Genomic DNA, 22950 nt, shown 5'->3' with positions numbered 1-22950 from the left:
TTGCATGTCACAATTAATATGACAGGTGCCCTTCTTATAGAGGGAAAAAGCCAAAAAAAAAAAAAAAAAAAAAAAAAAATTACTACTCTACATGACCTAAAGAACTCCTACTCCATTAATTTTAATTTTTCAAGATTCCTTTATCCAATATGACCAAAAACACATATTTTATTTTTATATATATTCCAAAGCAAATTATAGTATCCTCATTTTTGGTGTGATGTATATATATAGAATCCCCACACAAATAATTTTTAAAAAGCAAAAATAAAGAAGAGAGAAGAAGAGTAAGATTTTGTTTCGATCTCTATGAAAATGCTTTTTTCTTTCTTTCTTTCTTTCTTTTTTTTTTTTTTTTTTTTGAATTTATTGCTTTATTATTATGTATTAGAAGATAATTAATTGGTGGGGCTTTAGAACAACCAAATGAAATTGAGGATTAGTGCTCAAAAGGATGTGGTGTGTTTGTTTGTAAAGAATGGGTGCTTTAAAGAGTGGAATCCATTTCTAAAAGACGATTGACCCAACACCAATCACTCATTGGGTCATTACTCCGTTTTTATTATTTTTAATACTATTTTGACCTTGATCCTTAGTAAACTCAGTGCAAATGACGTTGCTTCAACTTGCTTATATTGCTAATTCAAGTAATTGAGAATATATCTTAAACCAAGCTGACAATTAATTCACTTCAAATTTTATATTCTTTCAACTGCATGTATAAATATTTTTATTAAATTAGTAATTCAATAATAGAGTATTTATACCATAATATAAAAATCGAGGTTCAAACCCTAACGACTCCTGCTCGATAAATAATTAAACATATATAATTTTCAGTTAGCTAGCTTTGGTTTTTATTTGAAACCGAACGGGTTAACTTTGCTTATTCGTCTCTGAAGTGGGAGATATTACATGCACCTAAATAAGCTGACGCAGTCCCATTGCTTTCCAAATGATTATCTCGAATATATATTTATTTATACGTACCGAACTTATTATGTTCTTATTCCAATATTCAGTTTCTTTTAGTTTTTTTTTTATCGTTCATAAATTTTTTTCCTTCAACTGCAATGGTGTAATCTATCCAATTTGTAATGTCTCATCCATCAATCTAATGAAAAATTCTCTCCCTCCTTTTTGTTTTCTACTCCATTATCTTATTTTCCTGCATATTCTTCTCTTTCTGTACGATCTCACTAAAATATTATCACGTGAAATTTTCACATATTATATGAAATTCATCCCATTTAATTTCTTTAATTAAATTTAAACATGATGAATTTAATTGAGTACTACTATTTTAGATTGATAAATTCATGTCGTTTAGTCCGACTTTGCTATTAGTTATTGTACTTTCTTATTCTACTGACAGACAAAATCATAAAAGTTGGTATTGTACAACTATAGGATAGATAAATCAAGAAATAAAGTATATCTCAAGATTTAAATGCTACGAAATACTACTATTTTTGATTTAATATGAGGTTGGAATAATATTTTAGATTATTATAATTTTCTCTTTTAAGTCGTCTAATTAGTAAAAATTTTCATAATAAAAAAAACTCAGAACCTGAAATCTCATACTTCCCACATCAACGAGGAAACCAATTAAACTATGACTGATTGGTATCAATTTTGACTATTTGAATTAGGTTAGAGTAACTTCTTTCTTTTATTTTTATTCTTCTAGCATGTGTGTGCGACGTGTGTAATTGGTTATGAAAATGTAATGGGAGAGAAAATGTATTATCGGTTTCCAAATAAAAACAACAATGAATAGCAAAAGCTACTGGATAATTATTTGACAAAACATATATATATATATATATATATACCAGTAGACAAAAACCCAGATGGGAAGATAATGGCCAAAGAAAAAAAGTTGGTGCTATCGCGTTTGGATTCCAATTAGAGGAGAAAAACAGGTTGGTGGAATCCCACATTCTCAAATGGGAACCATTTTAAAGATTTCATTTCATTTCACTTATGCGTTGTTACTATGTTTTATCTTATAAATAAATTCTCATTAATCTACTATATATATATGTGTGTGGCTATGGATAAAGATCTATACAAATTAATTAATTATCTATATATGTGGCTTTTAAATTATCAATCTATTATTCTTTTTGTTTATTTTTTTAAGTATATTACAAATTTTTAGTGTATATATTCTTTTTTATTGGTACAATAAAAAAAGTAAATAAAATTAACTAAAACAAGAATGCAAATAAGCTATACCAACAGAATTATAATCAATTCAAGATAAGATATTTGTCTGTGGGAGGAGAATCGAAAATCTGAACCCTACAGACATCGAAAAGTATTCACTTACTCCATTAATGTGTTTTATTGAAACTTATGAGAACAGAGAAGTTAGTCATAACTTTCCTTCTTACAGTTATCTAGTTGAAATATTGAACTAGTAACTATGTTAACTTATTATTTTGCTAATTTAATCGATTAAATGTTGCTCTCGTAACGTCTTCAATTTTTTATATTTTTTATTCTTATAGGAATATACTGATGTACTTTGAGAATTCAAGTTCGATCCTGAGAAGTCTTTTTATTGGGAGGGTAAAAAAATATTTATACTCTACGGCTCTAGGAGATTACATCTCCTGATTGTATTAAAAAAAAAAAGAAAAAAAAAACTTGGTGATGTTACACTTTTTCATTTCTGGGTGTGAAATTATTTTTTGCTAACAATTCAGAGTCCCTTACTTTTGACAATATTAATTTATGTTTATATGACACTTAAAGATGCTATTCATAATCCATTTGTGCATAAAAAAAGAATTAAATATCTATTTAAGTTCAAACTCATATTTATGTAGTTTTAGAAATTAAATATTTATTTGATAGTTAAAAAATATAAAAATTATTGTTCTAAAAATGGTACTAATTAATCACACATCAAATTTATTTTGCACATAAAAGTTAAAAATCTAAAAAACTGTTGTTGTTAGAATGGAGAAATTTGCAATTTCGCTAAAATTCATAAATTTAGAATATGATAAGTATTTAATCAAAAGTTAGAAGCGCTACAAAATTTCTCACGAAAAGTATGAGAGTAAATAAATATTCGGCATTTATTTAGAAATCAAGCCCTTTGAATTGACTATGGCATAATATCATAATCTCTAACTTTAAGATTCACTGTATATTCAACTCTTAGGATTTTGGTGTTATAATTCTGATTATGCATACATATGCAATTTCTTGCAACTAACAGAAAGATGAGGGTGAGGAAAGGGAATTAGGTCCCCCATCAGCATCAAATCAGGGTTGACATATATATGCTTATCTCTCTGTACATGAACTTGTCATTTATATATCTTTTATCATTTTGGGTCAGAAAAGAATTGGCAAATAGCATTTATATTATTCTTTGTTTGTTGCATCTGAATCTGATCGATTTTGTTGCCAAACCCTAATAATATACTGCCAGCTAAAATCAATGAATGCACTAAATGGATGCCTTTTCTTTTCACATTTACTTACTCTAGAATATGAAAATTAGACAATTTTTCTTTTTAAGAGAATGACTTAACTAAAATTAGTGTACAAGTACATTTATATGGACCAAACCCATAAAAATATATATTTTTTTAAATCGAAAATATTTCTAATTCTTGACTAAAAAAAGAGAAATATAAATAATTTTTAAAAAATCTCTGTTCATCCCATTAAAAAGAAAGGAAATTCAAATACTTTTCTTTTTTGAGAATTTTTTTTCCATAAATTTTGATTAAAAAATAGTTTCTAACTTTAATTTTAATATTTTTTTTATTCCCATTCTCACAGTTTTTAGATATGAGATTAATCTTATTTCAAAATTCATGATTGTCCCGTCTTTAAGTTTTTTTTTTTTTTTTTTTTTTTTTTTTTTTTTTAACATATCAAGCTATCAACTGTATAGAGATTATTCCCTGAAATCAAATGCATTTTACCATTAGAATCAGTTCTCATGAGTGTGTGTATATACATATAGCTAATGAAGCTATACATGGAGCAATTTAGCTTTCAAAGCTCCACTTACTGATTAGGCATTTTTATGGTAAAGTGGCATCCTGCTGCTAACCAATAAATATACATGAAGTGGTGAACAATTAAAAGCCTGAAATTCTTTTTAGAGTCACTAAATAGGAAAATAAAAAGGGTACACATATATACAAAATAAGCAACTTAATTTGTTATTTTCCATCAACTTTTGCACTTGTAATTGGCAGTTCTTGGGCATTACTACCATTTTGATCTGTGTTGGAGGCACTTGGCTTGATGAGTAGTCCTTGCTTTTACCCCACAACATGATATAGCCACATTGCTATTATTATCCCTCCAATGATACTGACAAAATTTCATTTAAAAATAAAGTAATTTCTCAAAAAAATATAGATCTAATTAAATTAACATTAATAACTAAAGTATATACATAAACGTATACCTTCCAAGATAAAGCTTCTCAGCCAAAATAATAGAGCCAAGAGCAGCAACAATTATCATGCATCGAGGGTTAAAGGCAGTCACAAAGACAGGGCCTCGCCTCTTGTCTTCATAACAACACCTTGCACATAGTATGTGATTCCAGAGCTAATAATCCCCTGAATAACATAATTATCCAAGAAAAATTAAGTACACAAAACTCACATTAACCTTATTAAATTTGACTAATTAGTAATTAATCAAAACTTACTCACGGTATAAACGGAGCTAGAAGCCTAGTGTCTCACTCGACGGTCCATGCTCTGAGGTGGTGAGCCACCACTAAAGTTATAGTCGAACTTTGTATAATGCCGGTCAGACATATTAAAGATATCTTTTTATTGTTATAAACTATATTGAATTCGCAGTTCAGTAATTATAAAATCATTTAAAATAAAATATACAACGTTGAAATAGAAAAATTTTTAATTTTTTTTATAATTCTTCAACTATTGTTAATAAATTTTTTAATTTAAAAAAAAATAGTAAATTCGAGAGTATGAGGATTACCTGCAAAACATAAAAAGCAGACCAAGAGACGCAAACAACAACGATCAAAAGAGTGCCAGCCACCCAATGTTTACCATTTTCAGAAGAATGGTGAGAAGAATTTAAAGAGTGATTTGTTTTATTAGACCAAATTAAATCAATGAGTGGCCCTTTATATATTGTTACAAGCAGAGCTCCTCCTAAAGTCACGACTGTTCTTATTACTTTTGCTTGACTTCGTATCTCCTTTATTTTATTTTTTTCTCCATCCTGTCAATTTTTTTAAATTGATCTAATTACATTGTGAATAAAATAATTATTATTTTATTTTTTATTTATAATCTTACCGAAGAATGACTGCAATTATAAAGGTGACAGAGGGAACAACGTTCATGGTTGCAGATGTAAATGATGCTGACGTGTATTGCATCCCCAATATTTAATTAGTTTAATTAGGGTCTATAGCAATAATTAATTCATTGAAATTTATGTAAATTTGAACCATTACTCCAAACATCCAAATGCCATTATTTGTAGGAAGGCTGGGAAAGTCATCATTGGCCTTATTTTCCTGCATATTGAGAAAAAAAAAAAAAAACAGTCAGCTCCTCTAACCATATCTAAACAAACATATTATATAATCTCTATTTGCAGGTGTGTGCATGCTTGACATTTGTGTCACAAATATGCATTTTAAACAAATCAAACTACAAAAAGAAAACTTGTATTTATTCAATACATTAAAAAATTTTAGTGAAGTTAAAGATTCAAATCTTGATTATTCTGTATAATATAAAGACGAGAATATATATACTAAATAGGTATATATACCTTTCAAGAATGAGAGCGAAAGGAGCAAGAGAAAGAGCACCAACGGCGTTGCGATAAACAATAAGAACGTTACGATTCATGCCATGGTTGAGAGTGAACATGCTGATTATATACATGCCTGCTGATCCAAATTGCAGACACACCATAAGAATATAAGGTCTCAGCTTGTGCAATACTTCACTAACTTTTCCCATCTCTCTTAGTTTCTTCCTTTCTTTCTTTTTCTCTTATTATGATAAAATTGAATGAGAGACAGAAGAAAATATGGCCTTACTTATAACCAGCAAAACACCATTTTTTTAAAAAAAGATAATTAATTATAAACCTACTGCAGGATATTTCCGAGAATATATATTGCTTTCTTTTATTTTTTATTTTTTGTTCATTTACAGATTATGTATGTTTTTTTTAAAAGGAATATAAATATGTTCATGCATGGCTTTCTTGTGTGGAAGATGCTATGGTTTTTGGTTGGTTGGTTGGTTGGTTGATAATGTAATAATGGAGAATGATGAGGAGGAGGAGAGCAAGTTAATTATGTATTTGCCAAATGTTTATCTCGAAGCTTAATTATTTTTAAAGCTCATTGCTTGCTTACGTGCATATAATATAATAGCATATTATTATTAGTAGTAGTGTTCAGTTTATCATAGAAGCAGTGTTTATCTTAATATTCTAATGACATTGTTAACAGTATCTTCACTTATGTGTTAGAAAAGAATAATTAAGGATTGGTGGGTATCGTGTTTGGATTCCAACGAGAAATCAGGGTGGTGGAATCCACCTTACAAATGGGAAGCTTGTAGAAATTTTCAAAACCATATATCTGATTCTGAAAGCGACTCTTCTAAAAAATCAAATGCTTATATTCCTTGGAGAGTACTATATAAATAGCGTAAAACATTTTATTCTAATGCAATCTATTAGTTTATTAATGTTTTTTTTATCTATATTAGAGAAATTAAAAGAATTCAAATTTTCAAGATATGAATTATAATTAGTTTCATGCATTACAAATATTTAATTATTAGATTTTTTTTAATTCATTAAAAGTAGACAGAGTGTAGGATCAATAATAAGAGTAGTCATTCCTAAAGTTGTCCAAATTGTGGGCAAATGACTCTTCAAAATCTTTTACTCCCGATATTTTTGTACAAAGTGAGAAAACTATTTAAATAACACATAATTAGCAAATTGGATTATACGTTAATATACATGTAATATGATTTTTAAGTTAGAATTTAGGGCACTTATAGAACATTTTTCTTTTACAATTCGAATTCGAGATAGATAGGATGAGTTTACTAAAACGATAATCAAATAACGACAATCAACCAGATTTGGTCTTAGTTTTCTCATTAGTATGAGTAATAAGAGGTTTCAAGTTTGAGTTCTCTCGACCATAAAGATTTTCACTAATTTAGTGAATTAAGAATAAACTCATGTTGTATAACTCATCGTATTATTGTAGTCCATTACCTGAGAACCTTATTTTATATACTTTAACATATGAATGGAATATTTCCGATAACTTCCTTTTGACATTTTCATGTTATTTATGTAATTAAAAATTAAAATAAATTAACTAATATATATAATTATTTTTTAGTATGCCATATGAATCCACCTTTAATTACTGTTTAAATGCATAAATAATGACTACATATAATTATAACTTTCATTTTCTAATTTTTCTAATTTAAGATAACTTATTATTTTATTTGTTAGTGCAGCGGTAAGACTGTTGCAGTTTCCGTCAATGATCCTGACGTGAAAGTGGCGTTGCAGTTTTTTTTTTTATTTTTTGAGTTTAATTTTTATTCTTTTATTTTTTTTTAGTTTAGTTAATTTTAATTAGTTCTTATATATAGATTTAGTTTAAATATATAAACATAAATAAGCACAAAAGATCCCACAATTTTCATAAATTATATTTTTTTGGCCTTTCAATGACTTATGTCATTAAGTTTAATTTTAGATTATTTAATTTTATATCCTTTTTTAAATTTTAGTTTTAAATTTAATTTTATTCTATAAATATATAAATATACAATGGTATTAAAAATTTATATTTAAATTCTTTATTAACTCAAAAAAATTTTCGAATTTTAAATTTATTGAATAATCACATGATATTTAATTTATTAAAAAAAATAAATTTAACATTATAATTCTTGATTATATTTTAATATTTTTTAGAAAATAATATGAAAATGAATTGATTGAATTTTAAAATTACAATAACATTTTTAAAATTTAAATATTAATAGTTATTTTATTGTAATTTCTAATATATGAATTTTAGGAAATTATTTCTTTCCTATTAAAAGTTATTATACTAAAAAAAAATCTCTATTATTTTGTTTCATTTATACTATTTTCATTGAAAATTTTGACCACATGTAATATATTTGTTTATGTAATTACATTAATTTTAGACAATTTTTTGATCAATTTTATTTTTTATTCGTCGTGAAATGACAAATATATTTTTGCTCCTATGAAAAAATTATGGCTCCATCACCTATTCTCGTAAAAGTAAAAACACAAGTTCTGACTCCCAAAACAACACTTCGGTGACTGTTAAAAATGGGTTTACATCTCGGGTTATTGAAAAAAGAAAAAGGAAAAAAAAATTGCATGCATGCATGTGACATCCTACTGAGTCAAGTCATTTCATAGAGTCGAGTTGAGTCGAGTTGAACCAAACCCGGTTGGGATAGAATGGGTTTATAAATGGAGTTACTTGAGTGAGAGAAAAAGATCAAAGCATAAGGGTTAGGATTTATTTGCATTAAAAGATCAAGCTTGGGTATTAAGTGATAGCCTGTTTACAATTGAGGTACCATTTAGAACTTTTACACACAAATCCTTTTATTTTTAATGGCCTACTCGTGCTTACATTTCACTTTCCCATTTTTCATCTTTATCTTCATCTTCTTCATTTTCTTCCTTTCCTCTTCCACCTTCCTTTCAATTTTAATGGTAGTTAAGCTTTAACTTCAATTTTTCTTCTATCCAAGTAAGTAAACCTTCTTGAAGTTCATAATTGAATCATTTGGTGCTATTATTTTAGAATTCATAAGAATTCTTATTTATAGGTGAAGGGAGTTCTAAGAGTGTAGAAAAAAGAAGTTAAAGAAGAACTCAAGTTTTTTGGAGTAAAGGTTTGATATCTCTTTTCATTTACCATTTTCTTTGTATGAGATTTGTGTGGTGTGTTGCTATGAGATAATCTTGCTTCATGTTGAGTGGGAGGACTGGTAATGGTGAGAAAACAGGGGAAAACAGGGGAAGTATTGAATAAATGAAGTAAATATTGAGTTTATGTTGAAATAGGTTTTGCTGGAAATTTTACCAGTAACTTCATCTTGATTTTGACCCCATTTAGTGATAGAATTAGGAAGTGTCATAGAAGAGTTATTTGTTCCTCTATGTGTTAGCTTTACATGGGTTTTTGAATCATTCAAATCGGAGTTGTATATTGAGAGATATGACCAAAAGAGTACAGACTGTGCAGGCTGGAAAACGCGAAGCGCGCGCGCGAATCGCATGACGAGCTCGCGTTGCCTTCTCGCGCTCGCGATTCTCAAATGCGCGCTCGCGACTTTCACCTAAAACTCTCTGACTCTTATTTGGCATATCTCGTGCTCGCGACTTTGAAGTACGCGCTCGCGTACTTGGCCCTTGGCCTGTAAGTGCTCGCGACCTTCATCGCGCGCTAGCGAAGTTGGCCTGGGAACTCACTGTCTCTCATTTGGCACTCTACGCGCTCGCGACTTTCAAGTGCGCGCTCGCGACTTGTGCCCAATAACTCACTGTCTCTCATGTGGACATCTCACGCTCGCGACTTTGCAAGGCACGCTCGCGACTTTGCAAGGCGCGCTCGCGACTTGTGTTTTCATGCAGTTTTGAATTTTATTTTCAATGCAATTGTATTCCTTTGCTTCACTTATATGCCTCCAATCATTTTAACACCAAAATACAACATGAGAACATGTATCAAAACAACATTCAAGCATGCAAATGAGGTGAAATCAAATAAACATTATGAATTATGAAGTTATGAACTATGAATATGATGTTGTGTGAGATTATTGACATACCAACATTATGCTCCATTGAGGTTAGATAGAAACCATGTAGATAAGGCTATGTCGCGACATAGGATAGCAGATCTGCACCTCATACAGTTTAATACTCCGGCTACAGGCCGTTGAGTGGATATGATTATATATGGGCCATAGCAGCCAAGCATACAGTATTCATCCAGTTTCATACAGTTTTTCTTATCACTTCGGTTTCACTATAACCTTATGGAGCCATACAGATATCTTGACATAACATTCCATGAATCATACATTATTACAAACAGTACAAAAGATAATTAAGGTATCATGAAAGTATCATGATGTGTGTGCTTATATGTGCCATATGTGTTTACATGGTTCTTTCTATACATGTATGTGTTTAATCGTTTCTTTATCTGTTGAGATATCCACTGAGCTTTATTTGCTCAGCGAGTTACCTGTTTAACTCGCAGGTTTTGAGTTTGGACCGTAGAGAGTCAGCTTACAACTGCTGCAGTTCATCTGTAGAAGACTCAGTCTTCAGGGTAGCTACTCATTTTAAAATGTATCTTTGTCTACCCTTTTTATGGCATGTACATGGCACTCAGTTGGGCCCATTTCATCTTGACACTAGTATCATGTTTTGTAAATATAAATTACATTTTTTTTGTAAACAACATCAGCATGCTATTATATTCAATATACATTATGATTTCATCATGTCAGGTCATACAGTCAACCAGTTTGTAGCGTCTCGGTCCGGTTCATTCGGGTTTACGGGTGGACCGGGAAGGGATGTTACAATGCATGCGTAGATAATTTTATATTTCATTACCATTTTGTTATCACACTTTGCCAAATGTATTGTTTAATATGCAACAACATGTTTGTGATTGGTCTAGCACCTCTCTTCTCTCTGAGGATTAATTTAATGGCAGAAAATAATTATAATTTGGTTCAAAGAGCAATTACTAAAGCACAATAATCACTTTCTATCCTTTTCTTTAATTAACATATATAGTGCTTGCTTTGGTCATTAACCTATTTAATTCCTCTCAAATTTTTAATTAAAAAAAAAAAAAACGTGAAGTAAAACTAGCCAGCACTTGGCCAATGTTTGGAGGATGATTAATTTATTAATAATTTTTTCTATTACTTAATAAATAATAATTAGTGGTTAATAATAGAGTATAACTAACTAATACTATATATTTCTTTATTTTTTAATTTTTATTTCTAAGTTTATTGGATGAGCTAAAAGAATTTTTTTTTATTTTTTTTCAATAAAATCCCTTAAAATATCTTAACTTCATTTTAAATTTCGATGAAAATCTCAAGTTTCTGTCTAATTCAAAATATTGAGGAATTTTAATTTAATAACAATACAATTATTTATAAGTTTAGAAAATTATGAACTCAATTAACAAATCAATATTAGCCGTATTTACCAAATCAATATTATGGTGACACACGCCTATTATATAGCTTATAATATAAATTCATTAAATTAAAACACTATATTATATTAGAGTGTGAAAATAAGGAAAAAAGAATCACAAATACTAATATTTGGGGAAACAAATCAAATAATTGATGCTTATGCATGCAATTAATGTGATGATATTCTGTACATAGATAATGGAAGCTTAATTAGCAAATAAAAAAATTAATAAAAATCTATTGAAAAAAGAAGTGGAGATTAGGTTTGTGGTTATCATCATGCAATTAATCCACTTTTCTAGAATCCTAAAGCTCTAGGAATTGTAATTAAGAATAGTAAATTAAGCAAATGAATAGATTTAACTTAAAAAAAAAAAAACCGATTTAATTAAAAAATCGAACCGAATACTCACTCTTATTCAATATTCGAAAATTTAATTTCTCTCCTCTAAATTTAATTCAAAAAAAAGCTGAGGGTTTAGAAACTCAAATTGGAAATTAGAAAAAATAATAATGAAAAAAAGATAGAATATGGGAAACAATGATACCCCCACATATTGGGACGAGTAAGATAATTGTTTCTGATAAAAACAAGAATTGATTGGAATTTTAATTGTCTTTAATTATAATAAGTTGTAAGAAAAAAACATCAGCACTTGATAATTTCAGCTCGTAGTTGCTTCCCATTCAACTTGCATCACAGCAGACATAATTAATGAAACCTATCCTTTCCCTTCACTTTGCTCTTTTGCTTCTCAACTCTAAAGATTTCTTGCCCTATTTCTGCCTTTTTTTTTTTTCTTTGAAGCCAATCAGAAAACGCCCAAATTTTAAATACATAAAATTAATTATAAATACAAAATTATAAAATTTTCATTCATAAAAATAAAAATATATCTCGATAATAATAGAATAGCATTATTTCCGGAGCATATTTTGTTAATGATAACAAAATTTTACGTAGGATTTGACCCTATATATAAGCATGTAGTAAATATATATTAGTATTAATCAATAAATTAAAAAATTTAGAGAAAATATATTAACTAGTTAGATATTTTGAATAAATATTTCGTTTTAGGTAGCACTAATCATGATTAAAGTGTTCTTTTTAAAAGGTTAATTAAAGTGTTGTTGATTAAAAGATTAATTAATTAAAATTAACATATCATTGGAGCATAAACAACAAGAAACACCTAAAAGATGAATAATTCAGTAATAGAAAAAAAAAAAAAAAAAAAAAAGAACACACACACACACACACACACATATATATATATATATATATATATATATATATATATATATATATATATATAATGATCTTCTCACATGCACTATCATGAACCAAAATTTATATACATAAAAAAGCTTATTACTATTGGTGATAAAGAGAGAAGAATATCTGTCTTGTTCTGTAAAGCACAAGAAGGCAGTCAAAATTGCAATAGTCTAATTCTCTTTATATTTTTCTTTTCTTTCTTTTTTTTTTTTTTTTTAACATTCTTTGTATTTGTTAGTACAAACACTTTACGAATGATTGAAAATGAGACATCTTGGTGTACTATATTAAATTGAATTAAAGTGCTTTTTTTTTTTTTTAAGAATAAAAGCGAATTTGGTCCCTAAATTTATATACAAAGAACAAAAATATCATATTTCACCTTTTAGACCAATTTCAACAACAATTCACACAAAATTGTTTAATTTAATCCATCTAGAACTAAGTTAAAGTGCGCGTCAAGCAGGCCTGTGATGAAGCGATTAAACTGTAGTAAATTATTAACTCTCCTTCTCACAAACACCCAAACCCACAACTATCCATCTCTGCAATGAAACTTTCCCAATCTCTTCCTCTTTTTTCTTTTTTTTTTTTTTTCCAAATCTATTTGTATCAATCTATATTTTTATTTGAGTTTTCTTTCCCCTCCATCGCCACTGTTAATCAATACCAAGGCAAAACTCTGCGCTTAAACGATATCGTTTATTAATCTTATTTTCTATAGATGTGTTATTATTTATGCTCATCTAGTAATATCATCAAGATGTTATTCATGTTTTTTCTTCTTTTAATTGAAAAAATCCAACTAATTGTCATCGAAATTGTATGTCAGAGAATTCTGATAGAACTTTGAAACATAACCTTGGAAGAGCAAGCTATATTAGAAGATAGTTAATCAAGGTGATTTCCTTTTTAGTCTTTTTTTTCCTTTTAGTTTCTTTGAATTTGTTGCTTGGATTGGGTTATTGTAAATTTTGGGATTTTTTTTGACATTTTTTTTTACTTTTGTTGGATTGAATCCTTTTATGAGAAATATATATTTACAAATTTTACGACGATTATTAATAGAACTACTGGATTTTGGTGACTAATTCATTGTATTTTATAAATTTCAATTTGCAGATGAGAAGGGAATTTGAGATGTGTGCTGAAAGAAACAACCGCATGAAGCAAAAAAATGCATATGTATTTTTATATGATTTTGATTGCGTGACTTTCACGCATATTTTCTAGCCCAAAATGGGTTAAATTGGACTATTTTGTATGAGTTGCTGTTGAAATTGACCCAAAATGTGAAATATGAGCTTTTGCTATTTATATACAAGTTTATGGTCTAAATTGGCCTTTATTTCTTTTTTTCTCTTTATAATTAAGTTAACATAATTGTAAATTCCGAAGTAAAATTAGTCTCGTATCCAAAACGAGTATGGAATAACTGTGATTGAAATTAAAAAAAAAAAAAAAAACATGAGATCACTGTCAAATTGCTAGAGATTATATATATATATAAATATTAGATTTGGTCATGTCAATTTATAATTAAAGATGATAATAATTGAACAATAATAATATTTGCTTGTACCATCATCCAAGGCAAATATTAAAGAAGTTTGACCTAAATGGATTTCTCTCTCTCTCTCTCTCTCTCTCTCTCTTATATTTCATTGCAAAGTGATATCACAAATCACTTTCTATAATTAAAAAGAAAAATTATTCATGCTATACGCAAGAGATTTGCTAAAATATAAAGAAAAAAGAAAAAAAAAAAAAGGAAGAAAATGTCCTTCAAGATTATCCTTTCCTTTTTACTGGGGGAAGACCAAACCTTAAATAGGATAAACCTTTTGTTTAGGTTTCTTTCTCTATATAATAAAAAAACTACAAGTAGCTTTTGTTTAAGCGCTTTAAATTTTAAGATAGGTATCTGCCAAGTTTGTGGTCAAGCTTCACGAAAAGTATTTTTTTCTTTCTTTTTTTGACATTGACAAGCTCCATGAAAGTTAATAGCAAGCAGGATAAGCAACCTAATTTCCGGAGAACACTGAACTTTTCACTTTTTGGTTGGGAAAGTTGGAAGTGGTAACCAATTACAAGGTGTTTGTTGCTTGTTAGAACATGAAAATGGTTGCCTGACTTGTCTTAGCAAAATCATTCTATTTTTTAAAAGATGATTTTGGCCCATCAAGATGACAGAAGACAGGCTACTAATATCCTAATTACCAATTGGAAATGCAAAAAATTAGTCAATCCAATTTCATTAAACTACTCTTCGTAATGCAATGGAATTGGGTGGGGGAAAGGTAAAGGAATGGAAGAAAAGAGCTTTTCGTGGTTCTATTTTTCCTTTTCTTCATTTTTTCCTTTATTTTTTTATCAGATTTGAATCTTTAACTTTTATATTCTCTCTATTATTGTTTTTCTTTTATTTGAAAACAACACAAGTAGCTTGCCATTATCATTAAACTAATTCTTTTATCCTGGCATCTTATATTCAATTAAGCATATATTATAAATGTACCAACAAGTATTGAGACAAGGAGATTAACATTCTTCTCTCTTAAGTGAGGTCAAATGTTATATTTTCATAGATAAAACAAATACTTGATGAGAGCATTATACCTCTCAATGGACTGATCCGATATGAATAAGATTTAATTTTAACCCAATAAATTGGAAATTCATGTAGTTAATATAAAAAAAAGAAAAGAGAAAATATACTACAAATGTTCTGCAATAAAGCAGACTTAACAATTGCAAAGTCATCATCATCATAAATGACATTCAAAGCCGATTAAAGGACTGCCTGGCCCAGCAAGAGCAATACTACAAATCCATTTTTGGGTAGAACTAGAAGTTTAGAGGAGCTTAGGTTAGAATCCAAGACCAAATTATACAAGAGGACAGTCTGGAATAAGGCAAAAGGACCAATTATTCAAATCCTAATAGTTTCTATCCCTTCCAAAATTTCTGGTAGAAAAAAGGCAATCTTTTATTAGTTCTGTAAAATAAGATAGTGTTGGGTGGCCAGGTTCCAAAACAGCAGGTTCTTTTGGCTTTTCTTTTCTCCAGTTTCAACATTTTTTTTTTTTTTGCCTTCCTAACTTTCAATCTGGAGTCTGCCACTGTTGACAAGATTCAGCTTGAATAGGTTCCAATTCTGATTCTGAATCAATCTTGGCCACCCTATTCCCTTCGGTATAAAAAGTTGCTTTTCTTGAAAAAAAAAAAATTGATATAGTTTTCTTGCAATAGTAAAATAGCAAATATTATCATCTTAAAAAAAAAAAAAAAAAAAAAAAAAAAAAAAAAAAAAAGAGCCGTTGGCAGATTTGGCCAGAAAGTAAAGGACATGCTAAAAACAAAGCAGAAATCATCCTTGAAAAAGGTGGAAGGGCCGTGCACGGCCAACAAAAATCAACAATAGCAACACCATCAGATATATCATATATGGATCCTTTCTACTATTCTGGTCAATCATTCCCCATTTTGTAAGAACTGTAATAAAAAAAAAACATTGCAAGACAGCAACTTTACACCTTTGCTGATATCACATTCTCTAATGGAAAACATTATTTTACAATGACAAGGCCTCTTTTAAAAAATGAAAAAATTTCCATGTATCTAAAATTTCTTGAAGATGTGACTTGCAAGGTCCTATCATGCACAAGCATGAGGAACAGGAGCTTCAACTTTCAAGTGGCATCAATATAAAGTTTGCTGATATGACATTCTCTAGAGCAAGAACATTTATTTTACAATGATAAGACTCTTTCAAAATTTCTTGAAGATGAGGGCCTATAATGCACAAGCATGAACAACAGGAGTTTCATTTTTCAAGTGGGATCAATACAAAGAAAAGCAATGATAGAGTAGTCAAGAGTAGCAAAGTCATGTATATATATATATTCCAGCTTATCCAAAAGAAGAAGAAAAAGAAAATCACAATATCAAATTCAACATGGTATTTCATTCTCTTGTTTTCTTCTTTTTTAGAAAAAAAAAAAAAAAAAAAAAAAAAAAAAAAAAAAAAAAGAATGGAAAAAGCAAGGTACTTCGTTTTTCTATCTATAGGGTCCACAATTTTAGTGGCATCCCTTAGTCAGTGAACAATTGACAGCTCTGTGTTTATCTGAGGAGAAGAAGAGTATGGTGTTTGTTGATGCCATCAACCAGACCATACTTTTGTCATATAGGAAGCAAATGAAATGCAATAGAATGACAAGGCAGAACAAAGTAAAATGAGGTTTTATTAAGTCATTCCTATAGTTTATCTGGTATAAATGAGTTCAACAAAAGTTTGATATTTTTACTTAAACCAAAGGGTAGAATTTATAAATGAATTCTAAACTAACAAGACTCAAAATTTTTTTGATAGAATTTGCATTGAATACGTAAACAAAAAATATGAAATTTCAATTACAAATGAATTTCACACATTTGCAAAAATAACATTTGTTCTCAATATGATGTGATAAATTTGAAACGCAACTTATGCCAGAATTTCAATTACAAAGACCCTTATTGTGTCAAAGCAGCAGCAATCTTCTTCTGGACAAGCTCCACTCCAAGCCGAGGAGATATTCGAGGAAGAATTTCCTGAAAAAAAAAAATGTGATGTCCAAATGCACATCAAACTTAAAAATTGTTCAGGACTGTGTTGCAGAGGGTCATCCCACTGAATCACTGTCTAATCATTCACAACTCCAGGTGACAAAGTGGGCTAACCATAAACTATCACAAGAAATTTCCAGTATTATTTGCCACTACATGAATATTCTACTTGGGTGCCCAATAAAGTGGGTTTGATTTGATTGCCAACAGGATTTGGCAATTAAATGCAAATTTATTTGACTAGTGAGAATCCAGCTTGGCAAACTCAAAAGCAAGGGTAGAAGCCTAAACCATACCCATAAACAGGACCAGAAGATAGCAGAGTGCTTGATATTCTGTAGAGGGTACGTCTCTGTCAAACGGCACTTGAATCAGGATAAGACATGTAACAGATGTATTCGTGTGTTTGCACGGCATATTGATGGGCGTATCATAGGAAATAGCACCAGGTGTACAACAGAAAAAAAAAGGAATGAAAAGGAGTGTATAAACTGAACTAATTTGGACCAGACAGACCAGGAAAGTTATGAAATATCATGTGTCATTGCCACATGAATGGAGTGAAAAATGAAATTTAAAGACGAGGATGACAGAAATTGTTTATCATTGCCATTTATCCGCATGCAGAACAAAACTTTGCCAATGCCAAAAAATCTAATGGTCATCGAACCTTTCAACAAATTATTAAATTGATTGGCAATGGAGTCAGATATTGGACCCAGGACAAAAAGTTGATTATGTTTAAATTCTAAACAAAATTTGAAGTTGGGAACAACATGAGTGCAGGGATACCAATGTATCCACTCACTACTGACTTGATTATGGATCATACTAGTATTTTTAGTGACTCAACAAAGATTTTGTCCCGAGTTTCAAATTAACTATCATTTTGATGTGGTGGAAAAACTTGAACAGTTCAAAATCCGGATTACATGGTTTCTGATTTAATATCGAAATTTGCAGAGACATATCGTAAATTAGATAGAATTACTAGCGAGACTCATAAGTAGGTTTTAGGATTCAATCCCATCAAGAAAACCTCACACTCCTTTTAGGATATGAATGGCCCCATATAATTCTGAATAAGTAAAATCTTCATGGTCATAGAAAAATTAGAGGCCCTTTAATTAAAGTTTCTTTTATGTACGATCCAACTTAAAAAATTTAATTGATCTGGCAATACTTCTTGCAAGTCCCGTCTGACGGTATCCATTTCAGCAGCCTGAGTAGAAACTTGGATCCCCAGGCAAAGCCCACGGTAAGTGATACTAAAGACTCCAAAAAAGGTCTGATCCAAGGCCAATCAACTTGCACCCTGACCTTTTATTTTGTTTCTCAACTTCCAACAATATAATCAATAAAGTTCTGTACTGTAGCTAAGGATTCTACGATATTCTACAAAATCAGTACGTTTTACTACTTTTACAGGAGCCTCATACGTTAGAATGTTTCTTTCACAGTCCTGCATTAATATATTACAGATAGAGGATTACTAGAACCCTGCAAACCCCAAATATGACATAGGCCCAACACATGGAAGAGAAACAATAAGCTTACTGCAAACTATTCCACTAAAGAAGCAGCAGCTTTGATAGAAGATTTTTAGTATATTGGAAACTTTTAAAGAAGAAGCAGTTATTGCCGATTGAACACTTTGTTACTCTCTTACAAGTTGACCTTGAAACTCAAGCACAATAGGTTGCTCAAGGGGAAAGGAGGACAAGGTATTCTCCTAATGGGCATGATCAATAAAAGAATTGCATCCGTCTCCTTGGTCATGTCCTGCATTAATATATTACAGATAGAGGATTACTAGCTGTTGAAGGGGCAGCAAACAACCACCCAGGACAGCCAACCTGCCTGCCTGCCTGCCTAAATTTAAAAGTAAAATCCTTCCCTCGAGCCATTGATCAGCTAATCTGCAACTAAGCTTCCACCGCCACTTCTTTTGAGCTCAATGCATCAGATTTTATGCCCCTATCTAGGTCAATTTTTCATTTGAAAGGCCAAGCTCCTTCTGGATCTGGACAAAAACAAAACTGTAGAGTCTGACAGAAAACAATAGAAACCCTGATCCTAATAAATCACCTCAATATGGACACTAAATCTCAAATCTTATGCTTTTGACTTAAACTTATATTCAATTCATAGTCTACTGTGCTGTAACTAAGAGCGATCTACAACCAATCATGCACCATCTACATCCAAAATCAGTTCCTCTAACTCCGCTCCTTCAAAACTGTCACTTACCTGGAACAGGAAGGCATCCTTAAACGCTGTACGTAGGGATTACATCAACTTTAATCTTTTCATTCATCTAACACTGACTGATGCAACTCTATTGGAGCACACACCAATTACGTGTTCCCACTGAGTTCAGCAACAATTCAAGCATCGCCATGACATTTTCACTCTCATTCTACGGATAGAAACCCTTAAAATGCCTGTAACTTAAGGTGATGCATTTAACCATACAGGTTGATTGTATGAATGAGCATAGCTGAATTTCAACCCTTGAGTCTTAAACTAGTGATGGATAATAACAACTGCTGAGTCCCTTAGGCACAATACGTCAAATCTCACCTCACCTCCATTCTTCTTATTGGAGCAAAACTCACAGTGCATGTATTTCGTCTTACTTTGCTTAAGTCTAGAACCCTTGCTCTCAAGAGTATTCCTCCATTTACTCCCTCGCTAGTTTCATCAATTAAGACAATATCTTTTGGAAATAATATGTACCATGGGACATCATCTAGTATTATACTGGTTAGCTCATCCATAACTAGGGTAAATAAGTACATGCTGAAAGCAGATCCTTGATATAACTGTACACTTATGGGATAAAATTGTCAAAATGCATTGCTGTATATACCTAACTCTCAGATGTGTTAAGGAGCTCAAAAGAGGGTAAACCTTATTAATAATAACAAATTGCTGCTTCCTAGAAAGACTGGTTTTAAGAATCTATGGGGTTGGGCCGCAAAGACAGGTTGCAAAAACCACACACAAGCTGCACCTAGACCTGATCATACTGCTGGCCTAGCCGGTTATATCAGGTCTAATATTTTAATGCACGCCAACCCCGCCTAACCATGTGGCTCTATTCTTTTGTCCAAACCTGAAACCATGAAAAATTTTACATCTAGCCTCTGCCCAAACATGTAACATATTGTACCTAATATTTCAATTATATTAGAAACAATTCTTTAATATTTCATTTTCATTTTTTTAAAACGTTAATGTCTGTATCATTACTGAATTTTAATTCCTTAAAATTTAAAAAATTTCAAGTCTCAACATTAAAATTTTTTATAAACATATATAATTTTATTAATTATGTAATATGTCGGGGTTGAGCCAAGCCGAGTTCGAACTTCAAAAAATAAACCCAAGCCTGTCTCATGAAACGTAGACTCGCTACTGGTTTGGGTTTGGTCGGGTCCAAGGGGAAAAGTACATTTTCAAGCCCAGTAAATTAGTTGAATAGGAACCCGAGCCCATGCACAGTTCTACGCCCATCATAGCCCTACATGGGCTAGAGGGTGTTTGGTTTGATCATAGCCCTAAAAGTTGTAAGTAGAATAGTGTTTGATATGCTTTTTAAGTTAAAACATCTACTAAAAATAAGTCAAAAGTAATAAATAGGGTACCCTTACTTCTCATTATCAACTTATTTTAAATCTACCATTTGACCAAGTAACGACTATTTTAAATCCAAAACTACCTTCATTTTTAATAAAACCTTAGACTTTCTATTTAATTAATGTGCCTTTTTGATAATTGTAACAAGTTAGTTTTAAGTACTTATATCTAAAATAACTTTTAAGTAATTCTACCAAACAATTAACTTCTTAATTTTAAATTTATAAGTTTAAAATTCATTTTTAATCAAAAGTTAAAAGTAAGTAGCCAAACCAAACACCCTAGTCAATCAATAATCAAACAACATAAATAATTAAGCAGAGTGAATAGAAATTGAAATAATGTAACAATTGCATTCCATTGTTGAAAAATTAGCACTCAACATAAATCTCCAATGAATGTTTTCCTAAGTAATAGATTTTATGTAAATTTTTAAAGGTATTGGAAACAATAGCTGATGGATATTTCATCAAATCTCTAATGGCAAAGATTGGGACAATAAACAACATGATAATCAGTTTGTACTTTTCAATGACATTTCTAGTTGTTAAGATTCAATTGCAAAAACATTCAGAATAACAAATGTCCATAATCAGCTAAACTACATTTTGGTTGATTTTTGTGCTGCTCTAAACCTACACACCCTCTAAGTAGCGTTTGAAATCCAAAGTTATAGGATTCCTAATATTAATCAACACTATCAAGTTAAAAGCCTCAATACACATAAAAGGGAGCCTTACATAAAAAATATTAAGTTACTAACTAACTCACTATCCCAAAATGAAAACTAGCTTAACAACAATAAAAGCTCAAAAAATCAAATCAAAAGGAAAGAAACACTAACCTCAGTGCCATCAGAAAGCACTTTAGCCAACACAGGTATCTCATATTGGTAAGCTCTCTCCCACTCAGGATTGCTAGTAATATCCCTTACCTGAAAATTCACATATGCTTAAGGGGAGCGGGATGGAAAAGAAATGAATGGTTAAATGGGATTACCTGCAAATCGACGTCATGAAGTGAATGGGGCCCAGAAAGCAAGAAGGCAGTTTGAAGCTTCTCTTTGAGGCCATCGCACAAACAGCATCCGGGTTTTGAGTAGAGAATTAACTTTCTCGCTTTCAGAGGCGAAGAAGACGAAGAAGAAGCGAAAGGAACGAGAATTGATCTGGGTTTTTGTCTTGTTAGTAAAGTTATTACAAATGGCCTCGCAGCAGCCATTGCTGCCATTGATTGGAAAGCTGTAATCCTTCGAAGTCTGCTTCGCCAAAATCTCCAAACGGCAATCAGTCAATCAAGTAGTTCTTTGGTCAGGCCCATTAAGAAATATTTTTAATCTTACTATTTATGTCCAAAAACTCCCACAGTTAAAAAAAAAAAAAAATATATATATATATATATATATATATATATATATATTATATGCGCTAGAGTAAAAAAATTGATGGATAATGAAACATGTTTCCATAATATAAAATACTATTAAAAATTAAACAAAATTTGTATATAAAAAATTTAGTCAATAAAAATTAGTTTGCCTTTTTTTTTTCTACCCTTAACTTATTAAAATGTTAATAAAAGTCTTTCATCTAGTGACCAATTATAAATGTTATTATAAGAAAATTAATTATTTAAATATATAAATTTAGATACCTTGCAAATGTTTTGGAATATTAAAAAAAGGAATAGCAAACAAAATAAGAGGAGGGAGTAATTTTATTTAATTTTTTCTTTGATATTAAACTAGTGGGTCAGTAAATGAGTATATGATTATCTCTAGCATAAAAGTTTTTAGGTGCAAATATTGAGGTCTTCCTTACAGTAAAATTTTAGATTTTAGTCAATAATTTATTAAACAAAAGAATTTATTCACAATTTAATTCTAAATGAGAATTCATTTATATTTCTTTTAAATTTTATTTGTAAAATGTTTATATAGTAAAACTCACTCGTAAATAAAATAAATTACCTTTAATTTTACTTTCTTTTTTTTTTTTTTTGTAAATTCTTATTTAAATAGCTTATAGGATATATATTGGTATTAACCACATAGATACTCACAGCCCCTAAGGAGTAAATTCTCAACTGAATTAAAAT

General features: G+C 30.1%; 1 protein-coding gene and 1 pseudogene across 2 annotated transcripts; both read right to left on the bottom strand.

Moving 5' to 3' along the window:
* Window positions 1-3928: 3928 nt before the first annotated feature.
* On the bottom strand, window positions 3929-6221 carry LOC110008674 (WAT1-related protein At4g08290-like; annotated as a pseudogene). Its single transcript, XR_016322613.1, has 7 exons — window positions 5809-6221; window positions 5470-5548; window positions 5325-5413; window positions 4939-5269; window positions 4700-4822; window positions 4451-4607; window positions 3929-4353 (listed from the first exon to the last, which is right to left on the bottom strand). The product of XR_016322613.1 is annotated as a WAT1-related protein At4g08290-like (transcript).
* A 10771-nt stretch (window positions 6222-16992) lies between these two features.
* Window positions 16993-22184, bottom strand: LOC105638918 (Thioredoxin superfamily protein). Its single transcript, XM_012222822.4, has 3 exons — window positions 21853-22184; window positions 21698-21787; window positions 16993-17196 (listed from the first exon to the last, which is right to left on the bottom strand). The coding sequence occupies exons 1-3, from the start codon at window positions 22081-22083 to the stop codon at window positions 17119-17121; spliced, it is 399 nt and encodes a 132-aa protein (XP_012078212.1). The 5' UTR covers window positions 22084-22184; the 3' UTR covers window positions 16993-17118.
* Window positions 22185-22950: the final 766 nt, after the last annotated feature.

This window comes from Jatropha curcas, chromosome 9 (assembly GCF_041381405.1).
Source record: "Jatropha curcas cultivar XTBG-Jc1 chromosome 9, XTBG_Jcur_1.0, whole genome shotgun sequence".
Classification (NCBI taxonomy): domain Eukaryota; kingdom Viridiplantae; phylum Streptophyta; class Magnoliopsida; order Malpighiales; family Euphorbiaceae; genus Jatropha; species Jatropha curcas.
Note: the sequence above shows the minus strand (reverse complement) of the source record. Positions and strands in the feature narration are given on the sequence as shown.